Here is a 20,427-nt window from a genome sequence, read left to right on the forward strand (position 1 = left end):
GTGCCTAACCCGGCATACACAGGCAGGACTACACCCTGGACCGGACGCCAGTCCATTTGAGAACTTGATTCCCCTTAATTAAATGTTTATGATACAATAAGGTATATGTTTTTTTTTTTAAATGTGTATTTATAAGGTTTTCCATGTTTTCGTTATTGACATTTAATGCAAAATTACTAACATGTTATTCATATTTTGTGAAATAAGTTATAAATATAACAAGTACCTACATTTAAATTTACATTTTATCTTCAATTAATTTTAGGCAAAATGAATATGGAAAAAATGCAAGGTCCTGCCAAATCAACATTAAGAAGGAGGACACATGCAAGCATTAACAATGTGCTTAAAAACATGGCTGAGGAAATAGATCAAGAAATGAGTGTTGAATTTACAGTTCCTTTATCAACAGACTCTGATGATGAGATTGCTTTTGACATTGACAACCACAACAGTGAAGATACAAATCACTTTGTGTCTACTGAAATTCTGGATGAGTGGCCTTTAGATGATATCGTTCCTGTAGTTGACACAGACTCAGAAGACGAGTTAGAAAACGATGAGATTTCATTATCAGATAGCTTGACCAACTGGACTTTACAGTATGGTATAACATTGGTAGCTTTGACCTCACTGTTAAGCATTCTGAGGATTTACCATCCAAATCTCCCAAAAGATGCAAGGAGTTTGTTAAAGACACAACGATCTGTAATTGTTAGTGAAAAAGCTGGTGGACAGTACTATTACTTCGGAATTCTCAAGGCTTTCAAGGGAGTTTTAAGTTCGTTTATATATGCTATACCTGTGGGAACATGTTTGGGATTACAAATAAACATCGATGGTTTGCCACTGTTCAAAAGCACCTGTGAGCAGTTCTGGCCTATTCTAGGTCTACTTTTCGGATTTAAAATGGCACCTGTTGTGATTGGCTTGTACTGCGGGAAAAAAAAACCCAACTCTAGTACTGAGTTTTTACAGGAATTTGCTGTTGAATTGCAAACACTTCAGGAAGGATTTGTATTTCAAGGCAAAAAAATAAGTATGAAGTTGTGTTCTGTTGTGTGCGATACTCCTGCAAAATCATTCACCAAGAACACAAAATGCCACAATGCTTATCACGGTTGTGATAAGTGCACCCAACCAGGACAATATTTGAACCATCGCATGACATTCCCAGTAATGAATTTTCAATTAAGAACTGATTCTTCATTTAACCAAATGTTAGATGAAGATCATCACAACCGTCCACCACCTTTTCTAGGAGGAAATGTTGGTTTTATTACACATTTTCCAATAGATTATATGCATTTGGTTTGCTTAGGAGTTTGTCGGAGATTGGTGAATTTGTGGTTAAAAGGGCCCCTCAAATGTCGCTTATCTTCTCATCTTATCAACATGTTGTCCACGTCATTGACAGATTTAAAAAGACATATCCCCTCAGAATTCGCAAGAAAGCCACGATCACTTAGAGAACTGGACCGATGGAAAGCTACTGAATTCCGTCAATTTTTGCTGTATACTGGTCCTGTCGTTCTAGCCCCTATACTAGAAACTCCAGTATATAATAATTTTCTCTTGTTTTTTGCTGGTATTACAATTTTGGTCAATCCACAGCTGTGCAAAAAATATAGTGGTTATGCTCATAGCTTATTGGTTGCTTTTGTAGAACACTATGGACAACTCTATGGGAAGGATCTCATAGTTTATAATGTCCATGGGCTTCTTCATCTCGCCCAGGATGTTAATATCCACGGCCCTTTAGATTCATTCTCTTCCTTTCCATATGAAAATTATTTAAGAAAACTTAAAAAATTTGTCAGAAAACCAGAGTTCCCCCTTGCCCAAGTCATTCGCCGTCTTTTAGAGCAATCCAGTGTTCCATATCATCAAACAACTAACATGCAAAGTTTCAGGAAAGAACATTTTCTTGGACCAGTCCCAATAAATATTGAAGCAAAAAAACAGTATCAGGAAATTTATTTGGAACAGTTTTGCCTAAAAGTGTCTGAAGGAGACAATGCTTTTTATACTGGTAATGATATTGGCATAGTACAAAATATTGTTGAATCTGTAACAGGTATATATGTTGTATATAGGAGATTTACATTGAAAGCCCCACATTTTAAATATCCTTTTGATTCTAGCCTAATCGATATATTCTCAGTTTCTCACCTAAACAATACTTTAAATGTAGTGCACATTGAAGAAATTACTCGCAAGTGTGTTCTTTTACCATGCAAAGATGCTTTTGTGGCAATTCCTTTGATCCACACTGTTTAAGATCTCGTTTCTATAGTCAGTGCTCTCGATATTCCATAAATTCACTTTTTTAAAATTTTTTTTTTACTAATTTTATGAAATTTCAAAATGTATTGTTTACAGTTGTCAACTGAGAAGAATTGGATAGCACTTTTTATCTTTTGAATGACTAATATAAATAATTTCATTAATATTTTTTGCCAGAAAATGTATTTTCTGGTGGAATTTATTGAAAATAAAAGTATGAACATTGTTCCTGAGACTTGGATTGAGGATGGCATGACATGGTGGCCCAACTACACAAAAGATGACAGGATCAACCGAGCTATTCAAAAAAAAGAAATTCCTGGGGATGGCTGGACTCGCCATGATGTAAGAATTTTGATAAAAACAGGTTAGTACTGTAATCGTGAAATTAAGGTAACCTTTGAAAAGCATGCTGAAGTACCTACTGTATATGATTCTATTAGTTCAATGTAAAAAATAATTGATGTGAATAGTTTTGTTTATGTTTATTATTATTAAGTAACAGTTTGGGGAATTACTATGAAAATGTATTCATGCTTCAACAAGCATTTCCTGCCACTGTTGCAGTTGGTGAAACTCCAACTCACAAATGACAGACATCCCTGTGCATGATGTAACCTAAACATACACAATGGTCAGGGGGCCCCAGTAATCCAAAAAAGTATTTACAAAGGCACTTTTATTAAATTAGGGGTGGTCCAATAAGAGGATTTTTTAAAATAAATGTATGAGTATATGCATGTTTTGAAAAGGTTTTAAGCAATGTATACACAGTACTGAACTAAATTTTTATTGTATATTTTAGATGACTATTTGAAAGCTCGCCAGAAATACAAACAATCACTTCACTGCACAACATCAGACTTGCAGTCTGATGCTGGAGAGGATATGCAGTCATTATTAAAGCGTAAAAGAAAAAGAGTTACAAAGTATGTTAATTTATTTACAATATGTCGTCAAATAATAACTGTACTTTAAGGCCTGAACCAAATGAAAATTTTGATCCACCCGCTAACTGCAAATTACATACGTACCATTTATTGATTATTATTGCATTATTGATGGCGTCTTTTGTTAGAAGGTTATTTTTTCTTCCCAAGAGGGAACCATTAATACTGGGTTTGTAAATTGCGGTTAGCAGTAGGTTTTGATTTGGTCGAGGTCTTAATTGACTAATTAATTAGATTCTATTTATGTTCCCATGAACAACATAAACTTGTAATAATTCAACAACAAATAAACAACGTAGTAACATAAAAAATGCTACTTTTTTTAAAGTTGTAATGTAATATCTCCGTTTTCTAAATAAATTGCATTTATAAATACTGCCTTAGCCCATAATATGATTCCTTTATTAAGAAAATGGGTGTGCCCAAGGGAAACTCATGGCTAACACTGTAGAAGTGGAAAACGGTGCCGCCCCAAGGAAAATTGCAAACTCATCCTATTACAGTTTTTTATCTCTATTGATATAAAAATGGAAAATTTTTATTTTTTTTTAGAACACCTTTTGGTGATAATGACAGTGATGATGATGATGATGATGATCGGGTCACAAACAGTGCGAGGAACCTGAAGAGCAAGCAAATGTCCTCATTGCTGCCTGCAGCACCAGCCATCTCAGCCCTACCAGTATTTGTGGATTCAAGTGCTCCTACATCTGTGGATGTGGATGTGACATCTCATAACTGCTTGTATAGTCCACCCACCATTACCATGCCATCACCTGTCAAACAAGGACTAAGAGTTGGGCAACAATCTTCCCGACCCCATCTGTTCACTCCATCATACAGTTTAGGAATTGGACGGTATGGAAATGAATCCATTCCATGTACTGGTAAGCAAATATAGTATACTGTAGTTATACTTTCAGTTTATTTGAAGTGAAATCTATAAAGTTTATTACATATGTATATAATGTGACAAAATATCTAATCTAGGGAATAAATAAATTAAATATCTAATATCTAATAAATTAAATATCTAATCTAAGGACTACAGAATTTGTTTTAGTTAATAAAAATATAAATTTTAATATATTTTCAACATTTAGATATTTCTCTTTTCCATAATTGGTTTGTAATTTTCTATACATTTCATGGTTTACTTTTTGTTTGCATTGCAGCTGCAGAACTCTACATCATGACAATGATGGAAAATGTACGACAGCACCAGATACAGCAGGCTGTTACATTAAATAATGTGCTGAGCCTGCTGCAATCAGGTTCAAGCACCGTGGACCCGAGTCCCGAGCTACCAGAGGAATTTATATTCCCTTTAAAGGACATAAATGACCTAGATCATTTTGAGGCGTGGCTCAAAAATTCTGAAAACAAAGCTTCTAAACAAAAAATGGTATTAAATGATTTTACTTTGATAAGTGTATGAAAACAGAAACACTTTGTATAGTCTGTGATTTATAATCTAAAATATTAGATGGAACTTGATAAGCACTACTTTTTGAAAATCTTACCAGATTTGAAGTTTGTTACTTGAACTTAATGCCTGCTGTCTATCATCTGTTTTGATCTTCCACATTTAACTTTCTAACTAATTACTGTTTTACTTATTTTACACTAGAATTGTACGCTGCAACTTCATGTAAATCTTTTTAATTATTGTTTTATTATTACTTTCAGATATCATTCTTGGCAACAATTGGAGGGAGTGACTGTAGAAACACAGTCTGGAATATATTGAATCATGTTATACACAATGATCTTGCGAAAAAAATTAATTGGAAGGGAGTAAATGAAAAAAGACCATTCAAGAACTTGATTGTCAAATCAGTTATTTTACGTAAGTAACTTGATTAATTGGTACAATATTAACAGTACTACAGTGTTATAAATTGTCTATATATCTGAAAGTGTCATAATAAGTAACTAGTATGTACAAAAATGTTACAGAAAATACAAATATTACCTTATTATTGGTACAAAAAATGGTTTGGAGTGAAACATGTGAGGGTGATGTAAAGTTGTCTGGGTTTGTAAACAGTGAATGTAAACAAAAACATATATTGGTATATTTTTACTCTCACTAATGTATGACTAGTTTGTGAGCGACTATTTGAAGCATAAGACAGTTCTAAATATACAACAGGTGCAGTAAGAAGAAATCCCTTGGCAGCAAAGGCCACTGATAAAGAAATTGAACATTTTATTATAAGATGGTTCAATCTTTCATCAGACAGAGGTGGAGGTCGGAAGGCTAGGGAAATTAACAAATTGCAGAGAGAGGCTGCATCCACATCCCACTCTACAAATACTGCTGAGGACAGTGAATAAGTAATTAATCACTATAAGGTTTTTATAAATTTTCAGTTCTTTAGTGCTGCATTTTCAAGGACACTACTAATTAAGAGATTCTAAATAGGTTCTCACAAAATTAAAATCCTGTTGCATTTATTTGTTTTATCTCATTGTGGGGTTCAATTTTAAGTACAGTAACCAACTATGTAAACACCCCAAAAAAACAAACAACACTGATCATAAAGTTGGAAACTGTTTTATATATATATATATATATAGTTCCCTTCCACCCCACCCCCGCTTCTTTCTTTCTATCTAATGTTTGCCATATGAACTCACTAACTTAAATGAACTAGTTTAAATAACAATGTGCTTCATTTCAAGATTCTTATACAATTCTATAACCTAGACCAAATTAAAACTTTGGCCCACCCACTAATTACAAATTACAAACCTGGTACTAATGGATTCCTTTTTGTTTGTCAGGAGGTTATTCCTTCTACCCCAGAGGGAACCCACTGCCATTAATACTGGGTTTGTAATTTGGACAATCTTGAAATAAAGTTTGTTTTTAATTATTATTAACATAACATTAATAACATTGAGTCAAAAATGCTAAAATACAGTTGTTGTTTTTTTTCTCTTCAGGCAAAACAATCTACTACTGACAGAATGGATGTCACAAACAGTGCGGAACCTGAAGAGCAAGCAAATGTCCTCATTGCTGCCTGCAGCACCAGCCATCTCAGCCCTGTCAAAAATGGGGCAGGGATTATGTTATGGGATTTGTAGTGTTTATTTTGTTTATGATCTTGTAATCTTGTATGTCTAGTTGGGATTACTTGTTGGTTGGTTGTTGTTTAATGTATGAATAATTTAATTTTATGTAGAATTTATGTAATTTATGGTAATAAAGAGCATTAAGATTAAGAATTTGATTGACATGCTTTATTGAACACATAAAACCCTTATTTGCTGTTATTATAATCAGAGCGTTCAAAATAATCAGAGAGTTCAAAGTAATTTAGAGTTCTGAATTATCCTGTAGGGTAAGGGTTAAAAGAGGATTGAAATTATTAAATTATTACAAATCCATGACAGAACATAATACATGTCTTGATGTATAATGCAGACGATTATTGCAATGACATTGTACCAGATTTAGACACACTTTCAAAAAGCCACCAAAGCTATGCATTTAATAATAATAATTAGATATTAGTGAGATTTGTATCTGCATTCTTGTCTTTCCAAACAGGTTTGAATAGCATTTTTACCTATTACATGGTGGTGGTAATAATCATTCAGAAATTAAGTAATTAAGCAAAAACCAAATATTTTGTGATCTGTTTGTAATTTAAATATGGTTTTTTTAAAGCTGTGTAAAACTTGTTTTCATTTGTACATTTGCAGTAGTTTAATTTCATTTAATAGCTATAATATGGTTAGGGCTAATTCATTTAAGCAACAGTATTCTTAAAAGTTAGCTGTGGACCTGTTCAAACCCCAGCTATCAATGGAGGACTGCAATTTTAGGAATATAATTGTTAATTTTCCAAAACCGGGCCAAATGTGTATCGTATGGCTTTAAGCCGGTTGCCGCATTTGGGCTGTAAGTGGACCAGTTGCACCATGCGTATGCCAGATTAGGGCCGAGAGTGGGCCAAATGTGCTTCATATGGCTCTAGGCCGTTTGCCGCATTTGGGCAGTAAGTGGGCCAGTTGCACAATGCGTATGCCAGATTAGGGCCGAGAGTGGGCCAAATGTGCTTCATATGGCTCTAAGCCGTTTGCCGCATTTGGGCAGTAACTGGGCCAGTTGCACCATGCGTATGCCAGATTAGGGCCGAGAGTGGGCCAAATGTGCTTCATATGGCTCTAAACCGCTTGCCGCATTTGGGCCAATACATACGGGCCAACATCGGCCCGAGGTGCAAAAAGACACCGGGCCAATACCGGCACCCGAACCTGGGCCAGTTTGGCAGCCGGAACTGGGCCAGTGTTGGGCCAAAATAGTTTGGTTGTCTGGGGAGCTACCAGAGGAATTTATATTCCCTTTAAAGGACATAAATGACCTAGATCATTTTGAGGCATGGCTCAAAAATTCTGAAAACAAAGCTTCTAAACAAAAAATGGTATTAAATGATTTTACTTTGATAAGTGTATGAAAACAGAAACACTTTGTATAGTCTGTGATTTATAATCTAAAATATTAGATGGAACTTGATAAGCACTACTTTTTGAAAATCTTTTCAGATTTGAAGTTTGTTACTTGAACTTAATGCCTGCTGTCTATCATCTGTTTTGATCTTCCACATTTAACTTTCTCACTAATTACTGTTTTACTTATTTTACACTAGAATTGTACGCTGCAACTTCATGTAACTCTTTTTAATTATTGTTTTATTATTACTTTCAGATATCATTCTTGGCAACAATTGGAGGGAGTGACTGTAGAAACACAGTCTGGAATATATTGAATCATGTTATACACAATGATCTTGCGAAAAAAATTAATTGGAAGGGAGTAAATGAAAAAAGACCATTCAAGAACTTGATTGTCAAATCAGTTATTTTACGTAAGTAACTTGATTAATTGGTACAATATTAACAGTACTACAGTGTTATAAATTGTCTATATATCTGAAAGTGTCATAATAAGTAACTAGTATGTACACAAATGTTACAGAAAATACAAATATTACCTTATTATTGGTACAAAAAATGGTTTGGAGTGAAACATGTGAGGGTGATGTAAAGTTGTCTGGGTTTGTAAACAGTGAATGTAAACAAAAACATATATTGGTATATTTTTACTCTCACTAATGTATGACTAGTTTGTGAGCGACTACTTGAAGCATAAGACAGTTCTAAATATACAACAGGTGCAGTAAGAAGAAATCCCTTGGCAGCAAAGGCCACTGATAAAGAAATTGAACATTTTATTATAAGATGGTTCAATCTTTCATCAGACAGAGGTGGAGGTCGGAAGGCTAGGGAAATTAACAAATTGCAGAGAGAGGCTGCATCCACATCCCACTCTACAAATACTGCTGAGGACAGTGAATAAGTAATTGATCACTATAAGGTTTTTATAAATTTTCAGTTCTTTAGTGCTGCATTTTCAAGGACACTACTAATTAAGAGATTCTAAATAGGTTCTCACAAAATTAAAATCCTGTTGCATTTATTTGTTTTATCTCATTGTGGGGTTCAATTTTAAGTACAGTAACCAACTATGTAAACACCCCAAAAAAACAAACAACACTGATCATAAAGTTGGAAACTGTTTTATATATATATATATATATATATATATAGTTCCCTTCCACCCCACCCCCGCTTCTTTCTTTCTATCTAGATTCTTATACAATTCTATAACCTAGACCAAATTAAAACTTTGGCCCACCCACTAATTACAAATTACAAACCTGGTACTAATGGATTCCTTTTTGTTTGTCAGGAGGTTATTCCTTCTACCCCAGAGGGAACCCACTGCCATTAATACTGGGTTTGTAATTTGGACAATCTTGAAATAAAGTTTGTTTTTAATTATTATTAACATAACATTAATAACATTGAGTCAAAAATGCTAAAATACAGTTGTTGTTTTTTTTCTCTTCAGGCAAAACAATCTACTACTGACAGAATGGATGTCACAAACAGTGCGGAACCTGAAGAGCAAGCAAATGTCCTCATTGCTGCCTGCAGCACCAGCCATCTCAGCCCTGTCAAAAATGGGGCAGGGATTATGTTATGGGATTTGTAGTGTTTATTTTGTTTATGATCTTGTAATCTTGTATGTCTAGTTGGGATTACTTGTTGGTTGGTTGTTGTTTAATGTATGAATAATTTATTTTTATGTAGAATTTATGTAATTTATGGTAAAAAAGAGCATTAAGATTAAGAATTTGATTGACATGCTTTATTGAACACATAAAACCCTTATTTGCTGTTATTATAATCAGAGCGTTCAAAATAATCTGAGAGTTCAAAGTAATTTAGAGTTCTGAATTATCCTGTAGGGTAAGGGTTAAAAGAGGATTGAAATTATTAAATTATTACAAATCCATGACAGAACATAATACATGTCTTGATGTATAATGCAGACGATTATTGCAATGACATTGTACCAGATTTAGATACACTTTCAAAAAGCCACCAAAGCTATGCATTTAATAATAATAATTAGATATTAGTGAGATTTGTATCTGCATTCTTGTCTTTCCAAACAGGTTTGAATAGCATTTTTACCTATTACATGGTGGTGGTAATAATCATTCAGAAATTAAGTAATTAAGCAAAAACCAAATATTTTGTGATCTGTTTGTAATTTAAATATGTTTTTTTTTAAAGCTGTGTAAAACTTGTTTTCATTTGTACATTTGCAGTAGTTTACTTTCATTTAATAGCTATAATATGGTTAGGGCTAATTCATTTAAGCAACAGTATTCTTAAAAGTTAGCTGTGGACCTGTTCAAACCCCAGCTATCAATGGAGGACTGCAATTTTAGGAATATAATTGTTAATTTTCCAAAACCGGGCCAAATGTGTATCGTATGGCTTTAAGCCGGTTGCCGCATTTGGGCTGTAAGTGGGCCAGTTGCACCATGCGTATGCCAGATTAGGGCCGAGAGTGGGCCAAATGTGCTTCATATGGTTCTAAGCCGTTTGCCGCATTTGGGCAGTAAGTGGGCCAGTTGCACAATGCGTATGCCAGATTAGGGCCGAGAGTGGGCCAAATGTGCTTCATATGGTTCTAAGCCGTTTGCCGCATTTGGGCAGTAAGTGGGCCAGTTGCACAATGCGTATGCCAGATTAAGGCCGAGAGTGGGCCAAATGTGCTTCATATGGCTCTAAGCCGCTTGCCGCATTTGGGCCAATACATACGGGCCAACATCGGCCCGAGGTGCAAAAAGACACCGGGCCAATACCGGCACCCGAACCTGGGCCAGTTTGGCAGCCTGAACTGGGCCAGTGTTGGGCCAAAATAGTTTGGTTGTCTGGGAAGGTACTTACAAAAAAAGAAAACGCTATTAAATACAGTTTTGTTAAGTGCAATTAGCGGGTTGTCAAAGTTTTGATTTGGTGCGGGCTACTATTTTTACTATTTACCATATATATATATATATATATATATATATATATATATATATATATATATATATATATATATATATAAATGCTATATTAAATAAATATATATATATATATATATATATATATATATATATATATATATATAAACGCTATATTAAGTAAATATATGACTATATTATTTATTGGACATGCACAATCCATCGATTTGTCAAACTATTAAAACATTAAGATTGACAAATATGTTTATTATAATAGAAATGAAATATTGGATATTGTAGCGATCTGGACTGTTTGTGCTATGTGTTATATGAATTTGTGTCGCTGTTCCGTGTTTTGTCAATGTCCTGAGTGCCTGTGTATGTGAGCGAGTGCACCGGTGGGAGGTGCTGTGCGGGGTGGGGGTCAGGCGGGCGGGCCTTACCGAGTCGTGGTCCCAGTCTGTTTGTGAATGTCCAATAACGTGTCTTGTTATGTCTAAATGTTACATCTTTTCGCGGGGTTTGGGGGTGTAAAGGGGCAGCTTGCACGCTGCTGTGGGCTGTGTTGTGGTGTCCTGACCTTGAGTGAATAAAGTCTTGATTGACATATTGCTGTGGTCGTCTGGTTCTCGTTTTGTTTACATCGGAACGCTACACTATTGTCACTTATTGGTGCGTTGTTGTCAAGTAATAATAATAATAATAATAATAATTTTCTTAAATAAAGACTTTAAATATAAAAATAACCATGCTATATGTGTTCAATTCATTTTTCTGACTTTAAATAACTATATATAAAAAAATAAAAATAAGAATACTTGCTTAGTTGTGTATCTGTGAAGTGCTGCCTTCCTGCATATTCTACGTAACGTTAAGTAATTAATTTAAAGTCAAATTGTATTTTTTTAAACAGTCATTTAAGCATTTAACAGCCCCATTTCTGTGGTATTAATTGTATTTCGAGTTACAGAAAATGACTGGTATGTGAGCCTATAAAATACCAATACAGCGTGGTGTTTATAATAGCAAACTGGTTCGTAGTGCAAATTAATATAAACTGGAAGATATGAAAAGACACCTTGATGTCTTCAGTTTCTTCCATGATAGCAGGTATTTTGACAGGTGTTTTGATTTTGGTGGCGCAGTGATACGTGGTTAGCACAGGTGCCGTGACTTACTTTCGTTCCTAAGTAGTTCCTAATCGTGACATTGTGCTTGATATTGTAACGGCTTGGAACAATGATGGATCAATCAGCATGCAGCATTCTAACAATCCGTTTTATAATTATAAGTATAGTACTATTAAGTAAAATAAATAGCCTATATCATAGAAATAAACAAAAGAAAAAAAAACATAATTTATGTCTGCAGTATTTACTGTAAATATTGCGTGCATTTTGGTAGAAAAAAAACACGTCCTTTATAAATCTGGGGTTCAGCAGTTACAAAACTGAAAGAACGTCAAGAAAATCAAAAGTCCACAAAGCAGCAGTATAGTTGGCAATGAATGTGTCTGTGATGCAACAAACTAAAACACCTGTACATCAGAAGATGAATTCAGTTTATAAAGAAAGAGTGGAAAAAACAGGCAGAAGCTATTTTTATATCTGAATAACTCCCAAGTATTGCTTACTATAGTTGTACTGTTAGTATGTTACTTAAAATGTACGCGCAAATGTGTTCCAAACTGCACTGAAAGAAACATTTCCTTAAAGTATGTTATAAATTTGTTGAGGTGAGGTGGGGTCACAGGGAACCTTTTGTGTATCTTGAAGAATTTAGTGAACCAGTCAAGCTACAAGACTAGATCCGGCCCTGTTAATCACTAATTGATTGACTGTTAAATAAAACCAAAATCCTACAAGTTATATTCTACTTTTGTGTGTGTGTTTTGTGCAACAGGGAGCGGGAAAGTATTTTTAAGGAGACATAGATTTTTAAGATGGACAAGTAGATTTTTCTACCATTTTGTTCCTTGGACAATATATATATATATATATATATATATATATATATATATATATATATATATATATATATATATATATATATATATATATTAATTGGCCTCCCGATAGTATTTGTTTCACATTTTGTTTATAATCTAATACTATATGAACAATACTACAGACACTGAATTTGTATTTCTTTTTTTTAATTAAAAAATATTTTTATGGACAAACATATACAAACATTCCCTAAACCATACTACATGGATCATTTTAATGTACAAAAAATGCATGGACAGTAGCAAACACTCAGAAATAAATAATTTAACATACCCTAAACAGAAAAATAATGCTTTACAAATAGTTGACAAATTCCAATACAAAAATCTCAAAACAACTAGTGCTTGAGTTAAGCAATGTTTTTTTTTTACAAAATGACCAGCATGAAGCTTTGTAATTTTAAAGTCTATGGCTTTTTAAAGTGCATGCATTACCTTTAGAATTTGCCAACATTGATAAGGGGAGGTATACAATTTCAGTATCAAATTATCTTTATGTACACAATAAGACAAACATGCATTTACAATATATGCATTAACAGGCTCCATATTTGGAAGACAGTCATTACAAAATATATATTTTGGAGAGCCAATAATAAACATATAGGTGTTCAATGTCATGGCAAAAGTACTTTTTCTACGCCAACAGGGCAAAATACAGGCAACAATATTGCAAAAAATATTACAGAAAACGGCAACAAAAAAGAGTGTGTACAATACAAACATTTAAAAATATAATAAACATGTAAACTATATATATATATAAAAAAAACTTTTAATGTGGGCACTAGTACAAGAATCAAAGTGGTGTACAAAATACAAATTATAAATGCTTTTTGTTTGTTCATTTGTGGTTTAGAACATGGTGTGGTTCTGGAGTTTGAGTTCAGAAAGTTCATCTTCGCTTTGTAACTCTAAATTTGCCTCGTCGGAATCACTAAAATGTGAATGAGGCGAAAACTCCCCATCACTTCTATTAGACCTCGGGGATGCGTTGCTGTTCTCTGAACCAGACTTTACTGTAGGTGATGGTGAAAGTGTCTCTTGTCCCATCATTGCTGAAAAGGTACCGTCTTCAAACGGGAACTGCGTTGTATTCGGTTGCATGGGATAACCTGTTGCTGCAAACCTACTGCAGTTTGAAAAGGAAAACTTGGAACCTGTGCCCTCCAAGGCAGATCTATAGTCGTTTTTTACCTGATCTGTGGGAACTTGTAAAAGATCGGAAAGGGCATTGATGTATATTTGCGCCATCTGAAGAGTCTCGTATTTGGAAAGTTGCTTGTCATTGTCAAATGACGGGATGACACGACGTAGTTCATCAAAGGCATGGTTCAGACCGTGCATCCTCCTCCTCTCTCGGGCATTTGCTGCCATCCTCCTCTGCTTTTGGACTCCATTAACCGGCTTACTGGAAAGGGCTCTCTGTCTGCAACCTGTATCGTCCAATCCGACACCCTTGAGTTTGCAGAGGCCTCTCACTTTCCCGGAGTTATTGTTTATTTTTCTTAGCTCCTTGCTGTTGTCTGTATCTTGCTGTGTGCGCTCTGCAGACGAGCCGGGTGAGTGCAGAAGGTAATCGGAGTGTGCCGTGCAGGTGCCTTGCAGCGTTGGATCGAGCCAGGCACGTGGATCACTGTTATCCAGAAGTGCTATACTTTGTGGATAACCTCTGTGCTCTTCCCTCATTAAACCCGTCTGCTGCTCTGCATCTCCTTTCACATCCACCCATTGTTCTACATTCATCCGAGCCATTGCAACAGTAGATATGTGGTAAAATTATACAATTACTTTTTGTTAATGCCCACTTCCCTTTTCCCCGTGTAACATTCGCGTGCAAGACCTCTTATCTGGTAACTGTCGTTGCTGCGCCGCTTTAAAAAGGGGCACACGCCAGCCACCCACTACCCCACACCCCGCCGCCTCCCCCAGCCTTCTCACACTGGTCGCGTGTCACTTCAGCCAATGAGAGCAATCGGGCAGGCGCGTGCAAGCACCCAATGAGGAACTGTCTTACAGTAAACTTTATTATACTACACTGGTTATGATAATACTGTTGTTGAGACGATTTAACAAGGGGTGTTATTTTCACAATGCGATATCCCGATTGACACGTTCTGCCAAGGATAAGTCAACAAAAATATATATTATCAGTAGGATTTCAATATAATTTGTTTTGTTAAATCCGCAGTCTATGTTTATTGGAATGCTGCTTTGATAGTTATAACGTAGTCAGTAATAGCAAAACTGTAGAAGCTTGTCAAAAAACACTAGATAATAGACTAGATAAATCAATACCTACAGCAGAGGTACTGAACATGATCTACATAGTTTTAGAAAACAGTTATTTTACATTTGTTGATAAGAATTACAAACAAAACGATGGTACACCAATAGGATCTAAATTAGGAATGCATTTTGCCAGTACATACATGTGGAAATGGGAAGAACAATTACTTAGAAAATCGGAAAGAGAACCTTTAGAATACATTCGGTTTGTAGATTATATTTTTGGGGTTTGGACACATGGAGAAGAATCTCTTTTCCAGTTTCATAAAATGGCAAATGAAATACACAGTAATATTAAGGTGGACCTTCGATGGACAAGGAAAGAAATATAATTTTTAGATACCATAGTAAAACTTGAAGAAGGTTCAATTGAGACTGACCTCTTCTGTAAATCTACAGACATGCACCAGTATTTACACATGTCCTCTGCACATCCGATACACTCTAAAAGGGCAATCCCAAAGGGTCTAGGAATAAGAATACGAAGAATATGCTCAAAAGAAAGTGACTATGTAAAACAAAGAAATGTATTAAAAACAAATCTTAAAAAAGAGGATACAAAGAAAGAATTATAGAGATGGAGTTAAGAAAAGTGGATAAACTAAAAAGAGATGATCTACTAGATTATAAAAATAGAGATAAAAAGGTCAAAAGAGTCCCATTAATAATGACTTACTCTAAACTTTTGCCAAATATTTCTAAGATAGTTTGGAAACACTTGCGGATTCTACATAATTCAGAAAAATTGAAAAAAAGTATTTCTTAAGGCCCCAGTTGTAGCATTCAAAAGAGAAGCTAATTTAGGTGATATTTTAGTTCACAGTAAACATAAAAGAATAATTGACAAAATAGGTTCTACGAACATGTGCACTAGTAGATGTAAAGTGTGTAAATACATAGACAAAAGTAAAAATATAATTAAACATAAGAACACCACATATCCACTAAAAACTAATACCTACTGTAAAAATAGCAATGTTGTTTATGGAATAGCCTGTGAAAAATGTGATGAAATCAAATATGTTGGAGAGTGGAACTACTTTATATAAAAGAATTCAGAACCACCTTTCATTAATTAGAAATAAAAAAATGAATGAACCAATAGTACAGCACTTCACCAGTCAGGGACATGACATAAATGATGTAAAGTTTGTAGTATTAGAGCAGCTCAAATTAGACAATGCGACATATAGAAGAATAAAAGAAAGTAAATGGATAAATAGACTGAACAAGATTATGCCAGCGGTACTCAACAGAAAAGAATGAACTAATTAACTTCAATAAATATATAACATTTAGATAAATAAACAAAATTCATTCAAAAGTTGTGCATGCTGATGCGCTGGGGAGGCCAAATCTAGACTGATCCTCAGAGCCAGCATTGCATGATATAATAAAAATATAAGTTTATATAAAGTAGTGTTAATTATAATTAATACAGATTCAAAGATAGTAAAAATGATGTCACAATATATAGAACACCATTACATCATGTAAGACTAAATCATGGATTTGAATGTAAACAATAACAAGTAGTTGTCATGCTGTCAAAAACCTATAAATACCTCCAATGTTTTGATTCAAACACAGGCTTCCTTGAAAAAGATATGTACAACATATTGAAACGTTGGGCATCTGGCTCTTTGAGCTAAAACATATATACAGTGTATATATATATATATATATATATATATATATATATAGACACACACACACACACACACACACACACACATATTCTTTAGGTTGCACAATCATTGTAAATACTTCTGCGCCCTGTCCAAATGACTCGGATCAACTATTACCATAATCACCCACAAATAGATATGAAAAATAGATATACAATATATTTGTTTCATATCACAATTTTATACATATATATATATATATATATATATATATATATATATATATATATATATATATATATATAGGTATATATAGGTATATAGGTATAAACCACATAGATCATATTTTAAAAATATATTGAAAATACATTTTCGTTCCATATGGTTGGAAATCCGAAAGGTTACCAAGTTGTGTGTGTAAAAATTGGAAACGGCGACGAGAGACAACATTGGTGCAATTGTTTAATTTGTATTCCTACACAGAAGCATGAGAGGCTTCCACACAGCAGCAGGCCAAAACCAAAACCTTATAAATATTATTTTAAAATATTGATTTATTATTATTGTTGTTATTATTATTATTATTATTATTATTATTATTATTAGTCGTAGTAGTAGTCGTAGTCATAGTAGTAGTACAGTGGTAGGTAGTATTAGCTAATAACAATAATTTAAAAAAAAAGAATAATCATAAGATTTTTGTTTTAATCAGGAACTAGATATTTATTTAAAACATTGATTGTTTTCCAGTGCATATAAAAAAGCAGGAACAGACTGTGACTACAAACTATAATGAGTGTCTGGTGTCTGTGTTCATCACCTGACTCTAATATGTAATTAAAAAATATATATATATACAAACCTGGACTGTTCGGTTACTTGATGACCAAAGGGTGAAAACAACTGGCCTAAACTACAGCTAACACAACACATGGATTATAAATATTTGAATATCCCTCACCCACTCCAATTCAGCTACCTGTATAGCTGAGCTTACTGGCCTACAGCACTAATATGGCGAGCCCCAAATAGGTTTTCCACAAATGTCCATACATTGATGGGCTGCATGGTTTATTCATTTACAATTGGCCCTTACAAAGATGCAGTTGGCTGTTCTGCACATTTTTTCAGCAAACATGTTTAACCCTCCAGGAAAGACATTGAAACAGATTTCCTGAAAAAAAAGTTCTGTTTTTATTTTGTTTGTTTTTACTGCAGATGATAGGATTGAGTGTGGAGAACAATGTGAGTGGTTTGCAGACAAGTTATTGTGTCCTAAATGATGCAAAATAATGAATAATGTTTTGTCAAAATCACAAACAAATGTTGCCACAAAAATAGAGAGAGTTAATGCATGAACAGAATATGCACTAGACATCTATTAATGCATGAATGGAAATTAAAAATACAAATAAATAAACAAACAAATAAATAAATCAAATCTGTGGAAACACTGTTATTGTAAAATTTAGGCGCAGCAAGGTTTGGTAAACGTATTTGAATACTTATTTTAATAAGTGTTAAAAGGATATGTGAAAAATACATTGTATTATAATGCTGAAATATTATCTAATATTTTGCATTTATACTGCACAGTTACTGTAGTAGGCTTATTAGTCGTTACCGGGTTGTTTAAGATTTATCTTGAAACTCGTTTCACTGGTGACGCCTGTGTTTGTCTCTCCAAATCCCCAGGCACCTTTTTTTTTCTTGACGTTTGTCCTGTTAGTTTTTATTTATTTATTTATTTATTTATCTATTGTCTGAGCATTGTCCCTGAATAAACAACAGGTTGAATAATGTAGGTGTGGATTATTAAAGTCCTCGGGACAAAGGCAGTCTGTGTCCTATTCGCAACGCTTTGGTTTCTCTTTGCAAAATGCACGAAACATGTGACATAATTTAGCTTCCAAAATTATTCAGGCTGCATACCAGCAAACCCATTCCAGTCACCATGGGAGTAACACCGACTAGGAACTTAATTAATAGCCAAATCAGGGTGCCAGCGAGGGTTAAAAATAATCTAATCAGAAGGCTACTGTCAGATCATATCAATTTAAAATAAACTGTATTTATGCAATTTAGTGTTATTGTTTTCATTTATAGCAAACAACCGTTTTGATTCGTGTAAATTGATTTCTAGCATACAGTTCTAACCAACAATTCTGACTTTTTTCATTTTTTGATGATAATGCAGTTACAAGTAAATAACACTGTCGTTCTGTTTCATTTGACCGGGTGCAAAATGGTTTTAATCATAATTGATGATGTTTAGAGGATTATCATAACAAAATTTAGTTTTCAAAGTTGTAATTACTATCACGATGAGGCATGGAACTTTAGGCACATAGCCATCTTCGTCATTTTAATCAATAATATCTTGCGTTTGTTATTCATCCTGTAAATAAAACTGTACCGTTGCCAATACATGCCACCAGGTGATAAATAAATAACATAAAAACAAGTTATATATGGCTGAGTGAAATTGGTTCTAATTATAGGTTTTTCAGTCTAGTGCTACGAACAGATTTTACTTTACATTCATTTTCACTCCTTTAATTTCTGCCAAATTTGATTAAATATATGAAATATTAAACATAACAATTTAAAGAAAACCCATCCAGTCATTGTCTGTCATTTGTTTTCTACTGTTAAGTTTATTTATTCATCATAATAGAATATGAATGTATTCATTGATTTAAGTGTTTCCCTTAATGGAACGAGGAACTTTTACCACATCGTATAATTCTCATTCTTAAAGAATTATACAATGAATTTAAAACAGAAAAGTGTCTCATTTTAGTTTTTTGTTTTATTCACTTCCATCATTTTACATAGATGCAGTTAAGTCTCTGCATGCTGTGGCAATGTTTATACATTTGAATGATACATTTATAGGGTAATACAATTAAATTATATTTCAGGGGGAGTTAGCATCTGTATAGCTTAAAATAACATACAATACACCTCAGATTATAAATTGATTGCAGTGTGTTTTAACAATTGAAGGTTCTTTATGTCAACATTAGACATTAAATGCTTTTATTGATTTTATTTATATTTCATTTTTCAATGGCCAGTCATACACTGGCAGTAGTTAAATCTACAACACTACATCTGCAACAAAATGTGCTGCCCCCTAGGCACTGTAAGCATTAATTTAGTTTATTTTAACTGAGGATTGGGGTAAAAGGCACCACCTAGTGCACGAAGCAGGTATGGCAAAATGATTGTATTATTAATATTAGAAATGACTGGTATATTAGTACTGTATTGTTAATATTAAAAATGACCAGTATATTAGTACTGCATTATTAATATTAGAAATTACCAATATATTAGTATTGTATTTGAATCCTGAGGAACAAGTTTCTGGGACTGCAGCATGTGTATGTTTGTGATTTATTGCTCATGAAAGGTGGGACAATGAAGTCTGCCAAGTCAGTGTCTTGATAAAACATTCTCAAAAGAGCTATTCCTTTGTATTCTAACTTGAATAAATGAACATGCTGTTGTGGATATTTCATGGGAGTCAATACTGATGCACACACTGTCCTCTATTGGTGAAATAGGATATTGCAGGCGATTGGAAAGGCAGTTTGGATTGAAGGCAGGTGCTTGTAGGGGCTTGCTCTTCTGCCTTTGTTTGGCTATAGGGAGAGGCAATGCTCCTTGTTCTTATTACAATATAAACATGTGTCTGTATTGTAGATACATGGGCTTACTGTACTGTATGCCTGCAATCTGTAATTCCATTTCCTAACACTGGTGGTGATAAAGTAATTGCTGCCAAACCACTTAATCTAAGTGTGTGCCCTGGGGAATTTGAAAAGATGATACTGTCCTGCCCTAAATACTTGTACTTTAAACCCACCCCGGTGACT

The 20,427-nt window shown here is 34.0% G+C and overlaps 2 protein-coding genes across 4 annotated transcripts; one reads left to right on the forward strand and one right to left on the reverse strand.

Moving 5' to 3' along the window:
• Nucleotides 1–2,314: 2,314 nt before the first annotated feature.
• Nucleotides 2,315–6,318, forward strand: LOC131699638 (uncharacterized). Of its 3 annotated transcripts, none has more exons than XM_058996830.1 (6): nucleotides 2,315–2,653; nucleotides 3,092–3,215; nucleotides 3,789–4,123; nucleotides 4,412–4,641; nucleotides 4,926–5,085; nucleotides 6,189–6,318. In XM_058996830.1, the coding sequence occupies exons 1-6, from the start codon at nucleotides 2,425–2,427 to the stop codon at nucleotides 6,206–6,208; spliced, it is 1,098 nt and encodes a 365-aa protein (XP_058852813.1). In that variant the 5' UTR covers nucleotides 2,315–2,424; the 3' UTR covers nucleotides 6,209–6,318. The 3 variants fall into 3 exon arrangements, with proteins under 3 accessions (XP_058852813.1, XP_058852809.1, XP_058852820.1); XM_058996826.1 differs by lacking the exon at nucleotides 6,189–6,318 and adding an exon at nucleotides 5,392–5,654; XM_058996837.1 differs by lacking the exons at nucleotides 2,315–2,653; nucleotides 6,189–6,318 and adding an exon at nucleotides 5,392–5,654 and having other exon boundaries at nucleotides 2,994–3,215.
• Nucleotides 6,319–13,171: 6,853 nt separating this feature from the next.
• LOC117409147 (transcription factor ATOH1-like) lies at nucleotides 13,172–14,455 on the reverse strand. The gene has a single exon (XM_034014780.3). It carries the CDS (start codon nucleotides 14,379–14,381, stop codon nucleotides 13,482–13,484), a length of 900 nt encoding a protein of 299 aa, XP_033870671.3. The 5' UTR covers nucleotides 14,382–14,455; the 3' UTR covers nucleotides 13,172–13,481.
• Between the last annotated feature and the right edge of the window lie 5,972 nt (nucleotides 14,456–20,427).

This window comes from Acipenser ruthenus, chromosome 2 (assembly GCF_902713425.1).
Source record: "Acipenser ruthenus chromosome 2, fAciRut3.2 maternal haplotype, whole genome shotgun sequence".
In the NCBI taxonomy this organism is placed as follows: domain Eukaryota; kingdom Metazoa; phylum Chordata; class Actinopteri; order Acipenseriformes; family Acipenseridae; genus Acipenser; species Acipenser ruthenus.

What these genes read in the sequence shown, in the direction of transcription:
- LOC131699638 (XM_058996826.1), top strand. Translation starts at nt 2,425, where the DNA reads ATGACTAATATAAATAATTTCATTAATATTTTTTGCCAGAAAATGTAT. An exon ending in AAGAATTTTGATAAAAACAG is followed by an intron (nt 2,654 to 3,091) that starts GTTAGTACTGTA and finishes TGTATATTTTAG; the next exon opens with ATGACTATTTGAAAGCTCGC. An exon ending in TGAATCCATTCCATGTACTG is followed by an intron (nt 4,124 to 4,411) that starts GTAAGCAAATAT and finishes TTTGCATTGCAG; the next exon opens with CTGCAGAACTCTACATCATG.
- LOC117409147 (XM_034014780.3), bottom strand. Translation starts at nt 14,381, where the DNA reads ATGGCTCGGATGAATGTAGAACAATGGGTGGATGTGAAAGGAGATGCA.